Below are 8,464 nucleotides of genomic sequence, written 5' to 3' on the forward strand. Positions count from 1 at the left end.
AATTCTGTCTTTTCAGCCCACAGAAGAGGGCATTTTTGGCTCCTGAGAATTAAGACTGGTGGAGAAGTTCACCCAACTGGATCAGAGATTGGGAGATAAAGGTACTGAAGTCAAATGAGACATCTGTGAAGTACTTTCAAAAAATAAAGACTTCATGACAATGTATGGCAAGAGCTTCAATAACTATCACTGGTGCAGGCTCTCAACGACGGTTGGGGCTGAACTCCACGCTCAAGGTCTTTAATTTGTCCTTAGCCCCCAGCCAGACCTGCACCCTGCCAGGCAGAGAGGTGATCTGTTTGATCTGGAACTTCCAACTTTGGTGACTACATATTCTGCTTTATCGGGTCCTTAAATAAAGGCAACTTTTCTTTAACTTTTCTGTTAATCTCTCCTGTTAACAGCTCCTATCTCCCTGGGCTTACCCTTAAACTGCCTGCCTATTAGAAAAGTGCAGACAGCACAATACAAGCTGATACTCTAGCAATTGTTAAGATCTATTGTAGGACATCCAGCATGCTGAGAAAAACTAGCCATTCACCTCACTCCATGCTATTCCTATCAGAAACAACGTGGAAAATATTCTCTTCTTTTGGCCAGTACTCCCCTCCTTAACAGAAAGATGATGTGTCTGCATCTGAAATGGGGGCGAGATGGGGTGGAGTATAGCTTCCCTGCCTCTAGAAAGACAAACTCGTTCACAGCAGGCCAGAACTGGTCAATCATTAGGGCAGGGTCCAGGCCTCTCATATTTGCGGGAACAGTGGGCTGTGTCAGTCCAGCATGGAATGCCAGTCCTGGCCTCTGAGCCTGCTAAGCCCTTCCCGGCGTGACTTTACCAGGTGAACTCCCACTCCCGACACACAAGTACATGCTTTAGGAAGATTTCTTCAACGTGGCAAAGTGCACTTTAAAATCTGGGTTCTCCTTTCCCGAGCTCGGACCCAAACTTATCCTGAAATAGGAGAAGGCGCTGTAGGCAAAGACTGCAGAGGCGAAAGAAAGCGCCCGGCATGGCAGCGGTGACGACGAGTTGCCAGCAGGTGTCAGTGCGCCCTCGCTCAGTCGTGGCGCGCGGCCTCCGCCGCCAAGACCCCTCCTCACCGCGTTCTAAGGAGGTGCGGTCCAGACCCGCGACGGCCGGGTGTCCCGCAGACTACTCTGCGGCTAGAACCACAGGTGGCCTCCTCTTCCTCAAGCGGAGCTCCGGACTCGGGCGGGTCCCGCTTCCCGGGGGTGCCTCCCATTCCGCAGCTGGGGTTCGATCCGAACCTGTGCCTTCCTTTCTCACCAGAACCCCACTCGCCTCGCCGCCAGGAGCACTTGCGGTCGAGGGTGGCCTGGCCCAGGACCAGCGTGCTACGGATGCTACTTGTACCCGTGGCGGCTTCTCCCGATTCGGGCCCGGGTCCCCAACTCTCTTTCCTCCCAGGACCCAGCTGGATGGGGAGCACTCCCGGGTTCCCGCTGCTTTCTGTTCCGCGGGCCCGGAGCTGCGCGGCCAATTCCCAGCAGGGGCCGCTTCCACTCCCGGGGCACGCTCTTTAAACCCCTCGCTCACGGTACCCGCCTCTCCAAAGCGCCCGTCCCGCCAGGGGGGCAAGCGCTCCTCAAGGTCCCGCGCGGGGCGCGGGCGCTAGACCCGCGGAGGGGAGGCGCAAGGGGCGGGGGAGGGTCGGTTTCCCACGTGGGGGCTGACGCCGGCTGCTCGGCAACGCTGGCTTGATCCTGGGGCTATAAAACCAGTCCACGGTGAGCGCGGCGGAGCAGCAGAGGCTCTGGCTTCGGTGCAGACGCCCAGCAGCCGGAGCGCTGCTGCCCGGCCACCCCCAGCAGCTTCTCCCCCTAGCCCCGCGTTCCTGCCCCAACTCACGGTGCCCTCGGACCCCGGCCCGTCCGGCTGGGCTGCGGCCAGCGCCCGCAGCTCGCCGGGCCAACGCCCAGAAGATCCTCTGTCTCGGCCGCGGCTCCCGGCGGGCCGGTCGCCCACCTGCCCCGGCCCACCTGAGGACGGGGGCGTCTTCATGCAGCCCGCACAGCGCTCTCCCCGCCGCCGTCGCCGCCCCAGAGCTCCGCGCGCTGCGACCCAGCCCCAGCTGGGCACGCAACTTTGGAAGTCCGGCGGCGCTCCGAGAGGCGGTAGAGTCCGCACGCTGGCCCCAGCCCGGGCCCGGCCGGCACCGCCGCGTCTGGGGGAAGCGGGAGAGTCGGTATTCGCTTCGGGGATGTAAGAAGACAGGCACGAGACCCCAGGCCCGCGTCAGCGCCCTTCGGCTGCCTCCCGGGGTGGGGGCGGGCCCCGCACACGGTAAGACCTCTTGCTTTCGCTCGGGCTCAAGAGTCAAGATATAGATATATTTTTAAAAATTTTTCGTCATCCTTCCAAGTCATCAGGCCACCGATGGTTTTTGTTCTCCCTTCTTGAAGGATCTCTCTCCCTTTCCCCATCGGCTCGACCTACTCTCTCCCGCCGCTTAGAAATAAAACTTGTGCTGAGCTGGGAAAGAGAAGGCGCCCACCACGAGCGCCGCAAGCGCAGGCCGGGCGCCGTTCGCGGGAGCCGGGCCCATGGGCTGCTAGCGGCTCTCCAGCTCCGGCCGGCGTCCCTGCGGTCCCCTCCCCATGTGAGGCGCGTAAGGGCGAGCGGGGCGCGGGAGGAAGAGGAGGACCCACGGGCGCTGGGCCGGAAGGCAACTGGCAGCAGGCCCAGGCAAGCGGGCATCCGCGTTCATGTTCCGCCAGGAGCAACCGCTGGCCGAGGGCAGCTTCGCGCCCATGGGCTCCCTGCAGCTGGACGCGGGCAACGCGAGCTGGAATGGGACCGAGACGCCGGGGGGCGGCGCCCGGGCCACCCCTTACTCCCTGCAGGTGACGCTGACTCTGGTGTGCCTGGCCGGCCTGCTCATGCTGCTCACGGTGTTCGGCAACGTGCTGGTCATCATCGCGGTGTTCACGAGCCGCGCACTTAAGGCGCCCCAGAACCTCTTTCTGGTGTCTCTGGCCTCGGCCGACATCCTGGTGGCCACGCTAGTCATCCCTTTCTCGCTGGCCAACGAGGTCATGGGCTACTGGTATTTCGGCAAGGCGTGGTGTGAGATCTATCTGGCGCTCGACGTGCTCTTCTGCACCTCGTCCATCGTGCACCTGTGCGCCATCAGCCTGGATCGCTACTGGTCCATCACGCAAGCCATCGAGTATAACCTGAAGCGCACGCCGCGCCGCATCAAGGCCATCATCGTCACCGTGTGGGTCATCTCGGCCGTCATCTCCTTCCCGCCGCTCATCTCCATCGAGAAGAAGGGCGGCGGCGGCGGCCAGCAGCCGACCGAGCCGCGCTGCGAGATCAACGACCAGAAGTGGTACGTAATCTCGTCGTGCATCGGCTCCTTCTTCGCGCCCTGCCTCATCATGATCCTCGTCTACGTGCGCATCTACCAGATTGCCAAGCGCCGCACCCGCGTGCCGCCCAGCCGCCGGGGTCCGGACGCCGCCGCCGCGCCGCCGGGGGGAGCCGAGCGCAGGCCCAACGGCCTGGGGCCGGAGCGCGGCGTGGGCCCCGTGGGCGCCGAGGCCGAGCCGCTGCCCGCCCAGCTCAACGGTGCCCCCGGGGAGCCCGCGCCCGCAGGGCCACGCGACGCTGACGCTCTGGACTTGGAGGAGAGCTCGTCCTCCGAGCACGCCGAGCGGCCCCCGGGGCCCCGCAGGTCCGAGCGCGGCCCCCGGGCCAAGGGCAAGCCCCGGGCGAGCCAGGTAAAGCCCGGGGACAGCCTGCCCCGGCGTGGGCCGGGGGCAACGGGGCCCGGCGCGTCGGCGGCGGGGCCCGGGGAGGAGCGCGGCGGGGGCGCCAAGGCGTCGCGCTGGCGCGGGCGGCAGAACCGCGAAAAGCGATTCACGTTCGTGCTGGCCGTGGTCATCGGCGTGTTCGTGGTGTGCTGGTTCCCCTTCTTTTTCACTTACACGCTCACGGCCGTGGGCTGCTCCGTGCCGCGCACGCTTTTCAAGTTCTTCTTCTGGTTCGGCTACTGCAACAGCTCCCTGAACCCGGTCATCTACACCATCTTCAACCACGACTTCCGCCGCGCGTTCAAGAAGATCCTCTGCCGGGGGGACAGGAAACGGATCGTGTGAGCGCGGGGTCCGCGACCCGCCAACAGACTGGCGCCCACTGCAGTCAGCGGGGACCGAGGGGAGCGTCTATATAGCCCAGCACACTGAAACCCGGGTCCTGCCTGCTCCGTGTTTCCTGGCCCGGCCTTGCTCCGTGGCCTCTGTTCTTCCCTCTCAGGGAAAAGGCTGAGAGGGTCACCGGCCCCCCAGTTGTTGTTAGGGCTGCTTGTGACTTGGACCGATCTTCCTGGGTTCTTGGGCCTTCCCTAATCAGTATTGTTCCCTAAAGGTATTTTCACCTCCCCTGAGTCCAGTTCTCAATGCCGATCAGAGCAAGCAAACACTGGGCCCCAGAGGGTACTGCTCACAAAGGATTAATGGATGGGGTTACCCAGCCCTGGCTAATTGCTCTCCCCCTTATTCTAACTCTGTTTTTAAACAAATGCTCAGGGCAGCCCTGCCCATCCCCCCATCCCCCACTGTAAATACACACTATTTTTGATAGTACACGCTAGGATCCCCAATGTCTGGGCTTTTGATGCTGTTGGAGATGCCCTTGAGGCTGATACCTTGTCTTTGGTTCAGGCCAACCCCCTTTGTAATGCAAGTCGTTTTCCGGTGTCATTACCTCCTGTGTCCTTTTCACCAGCAACTGGTGACTGTCCCTTGGGCCTGGACCTGCTTTGAGATATCCTGAGGGGGAAAAGATTTCTGTCCATTTTTTTCCTGTGCCTAACAGCATAATTGCCTTTTTCTTATGTAAATACTACAACGAAGGACCAAGACAGAAGTAAAGGAACCTTTCTGGCATGCAGCAGCCCTGTGTATAAAGCCATTATCCTCTGATGCACCCTTCACCCCAGCAACTCACTTTAAAAGTATCTCTTTCCTGTGTCCCTCCCTCACTCTTTCCTTCCTTCCCCCCTCTCTCCAGGGCCACTGCTTGAAGAATATGTATGTTTCTATCTTGTATGTTTCTGCACCTGCCCCTCCCTCCCCAAAAGTGCTGACTGCAAGAAATCTTTTGGCTGCTGTTTTTAGACGGAGGAGTGGAAATTATGTGGAAGAAGCAAACCTGATACAATTTGCCCAAGGTAAACAGTTTGAAAAGACAAATGGGCCTGCCAAACTGTACAGTTCCTGCCCCAAGAGCTCTTAGGTATCAAAGTGTTGTCCTTTCCTCCCTGCTTTTCTGGTTGAGATCATGTCATTGATGAACTCCCCAAATCAAGGGAGAAGGGCAGAGACCTCGTGTTTACATCTGAGTTTCTACGTGTTTTAGACAGAGACTCTCTAAGGCCTGCGCTCTTATTTCACTGAAGACAAACTGATGTCAGCACATGTTGCTAATGATGGTGAATTTTTTTTAATAAAAAGTTTACAGATCAAATGTGAAATAAATATGAATTAAATGGTTCTGTTTGTTATCTGAGTTTCGAAAGCTTTGAGACTCTGGGAACATCTGATTTTATATGTATATATATATATATATATACACACACACACATATATATGTGTATGTATATATATAAATTAAATAGTACATTACATTATAAAACACTTTTGAAAGTGCCAGCAATAACAAGGATACCATTTACTAAGTGTTTCTATGTCCTGGGCACTATGATGAGCCCATCATGGGCTCTGCTTCATTTACTCTCCCTGCAAAACCTATGAGGTAGATACTATTTTTATCTCCATTTTACAGGTGAAGAAACTGAGTCTCAGAGGGCAAGTGCTTTGCTCAAGGTTAACAAGTGGTGGAGATGCATCATACCCGGCTTTATCAGGTTCCAGGGTCTGTACTCTTAACCTCAGAGCCTTGCCAAAATTACATTGACACTATAGAATGCTCCCAGCAGTGAAGTCTCTACCTAAAGTGTGCTATATACACAAAGTATGGGATGTAGCCCAAGTGTGTGGATACACACAAAATGTTACATACTGCAAAGTGTCTATATGCCCTAAATTGTGTATATACCTCAAAGCATGGGTATACCTTAAAGTGTGGAATATACTTCAAAATGTATATCACACCTTACAGTGTGATAATATGCAACATGTGTCCCAACATGTGGGCCCTCTGTGTATGGCCCAGAGTGTGGCATGTGCACAAAGTGTAGTATAAACACCGAAAAAAAAACCCATATATTGGTTGGTGGCTTGAACTGTCTCTGGCCAAAGGCACGGATCCTTCCTATTGTGTTTCTGTAGTATTGAGTTCCACTCTGCTGTCTAGGAGGGCTTAAGATCCTCACCCTACGGTTCTGGTTATGTGACTTTGAAGCTGGAAGGGCTTTTAGAGATTCAGGAACCCAATCCCTCGTCTTCAAAGAGGAAGTGACTTGCTCAGGGTCTCACAGTTCCGGGTGACAGATCTCTGCACCCAGGCTGCCTCATTCAGATAGGAACAGCCGAGCAGTGTGGAGTGGTTCTGTGCATATGTATAATCAGATGAGGCGCTGATAGAGAGCCACTCATGGACGAGCTGGTCTGAGGCAGTCAAGGGACAGGTCACGGTTTAGGAGGGTGGAGTTGTAAGGCCAGCCACCTCTCACACATGTGCACACAAGGGCAAGGGTGTGTGTGCAGGGGTGGGAGAGCAGAGAGCTCTGGGAAGTGATCTGGGCCCTGAGGGGCCTGGGAGAGGGAAAACAGTGGTTCTGAGGGGTCTTTGTTAGAGGGGGGAAGTTCCTGCCATCACCAGGCCTTCTGAGCTGCAGAGAGGAGTGGGCAGGCCCTTGGCTCCTTGCCCAGGGGCTTCATAAGCCATGGCCTTTGGCACCAAGGCTGGCTGCCTGGTCTGGAGCTGGATCCTGCTCCTCACCCCCACTCAGCCTGTCTCTTCCCTACCACCACCCCCCCCAACTCCAGGGCACCTATCGCCCCAAAGGCAAACAATGCCAGACAATAGGCCACCCTGGCAGGCCCTCAGGAACTGGGCTGTGTGTCCCAGACAAAGGGACAGATATAAACACTGCTGCTGTTGACTGTCTATTCTGCTGTTTGCCCTGCCCTCACCCCCAGGTGCCCTGCTCCCTGGTAAAGGGGAAAGTGTGAGCAATAGTGCCACGCAGTGCAGGCCTCTGGTGTCACCCCACATCCTCATTCCAGCGGCGGAGAAGCCTCCAAGATGGATGGGGCTGGGGAAAATAGGGAAAACAGGGCTTGGGTGCTGGGGTTTTGAGTTCCTGATGGACATCCCTGCTTGCTCACCGCAGAGGGCTCAAGCAACAGTCTGCAGAGGTCTGGGGTGGGGAGGAGATCTGAGGAGGTGAAAGGGCTCCGCACAGAGATCTTAGCGGAAAGATCAGGAGATGACTCACCCCACAGCTTTCTATCTGCATCTGATCCTGACTATCTGGGCCCAGAGAATCTGTCTTTGCAGCCACATCTCCTATTTTATGTAACTTTGGTTGAGGTATCAAAACCCACTGGCTTTTGGGTCTGAAGTCTGTCTTGCCAGATTTACTCCTGTGAGGTGCCTTGAGTTGGGGAAGGGTAGTGCCCTGTGTGAGCCTGGACACAAACACAGCCTTCTCCCCCCAAGGCTTTGTTCATGGTCAGTTTCTGCTACGCTAACAGGCTGGAGGAGAGAATGGGAAGCGCTTGGGCTCTCCCTCTCTGTGAGTCTATAATCGAATCAGAGTTTGAGAGCCAGAAATGTCCTCCTACGTCTTCAGCCCCCACGTTGTGCTGTTCAGGGACCTGAGACCCTGACAAGCTGATCGACAGTGTGACATCACAGTCCCTCCAGCAGATCCTCCCGGCTGTCTGTCCGATCACAGATATTCAACACGAATTCTTTTCTGTGGTTCGATAAGGGAGTTGCTGATAAACCCCAGACACCCCTCTGTGCCTGCTGTGTGCTGAGCAGCACGCCTGGCACCGCAAGGCGGTTCTCTTCTTTCCATGCATGGGTCCTGCAGAGCCTGGCACTTGTCTCTGTGGGAGGCAGTGGAAATTAGGGTCTTCCCTGCACTCTAGAAGCCTTAAGGCCATGTGGGGAGACGGGAAGTGCCTGCAGGAAGCATCAAGTAGCCATTCAGCAGTGACAGTGTGGTGGGGGGCAGTGGATATGCGTGCCCACCAAGGGCATTGGGCATCTATCTATCTGTGCCAGGTGTGTGCAGCGAGGGAGAGGACACTGTGGCTGGGAGCTCAGGGGGTTGGATGTGGGAGGCAGGGTGTCAGGACTTTGGCTGAGTGAGGAGGGGCATGAGCTCCTGTCCCCATTTGAGTATACCTGTCAGGAAGCCTGCCTCCCCACCTCAAGGAGAGTAGCTGGATCCCGGTCTCCAGGCCCCTGCCCTTGCCGGAGTCAGTAGCCCATATCAGGCGTGGCAGTCAGGCCTCT

General features: G+C 56.9%; 1 protein-coding gene across 1 annotated transcript; it reads left to right on the forward strand.

Annotated features, from left to right (window-relative positions):
• Positions 1-1,742: 1,742 nt before the first annotated feature.
• ADRA2A (adrenoceptor alpha 2A) lies at positions 1,743-5,523 on the forward strand. The gene has a single exon (XM_043597509.1). The coding sequence runs from the start codon at positions 2,731-2,733 to the stop codon at positions 4,126-4,128; it is 1,398 nt and encodes a 465-aa protein (XP_043453444.1). The 5' UTR covers positions 1,743-2,730; the 3' UTR covers positions 4,129-5,523.
• The last annotated feature ends 2,941 nt before the right edge of the window (positions 5,524-8,464 follow it).

The sequence above is a fragment of the Prionailurus bengalensis genome, chromosome D2, assembly GCF_016509475.1.
Source record: "Prionailurus bengalensis isolate Pbe53 chromosome D2, Fcat_Pben_1.1_paternal_pri, whole genome shotgun sequence".
Lineage (NCBI taxonomy): Eukaryota > Metazoa > Chordata > Mammalia > Carnivora > Felidae > Prionailurus > Prionailurus bengalensis.

Bases quoted from the DNA above. Each gene is read 5' to 3' on its own strand.
- ADRA2A (XM_043597509.1), top strand. From the start codon at position 2,731: ATGTTCCGCCAGGAGCAACCGCTGGCCGAGGGCAGCTTCGCGCCCATG.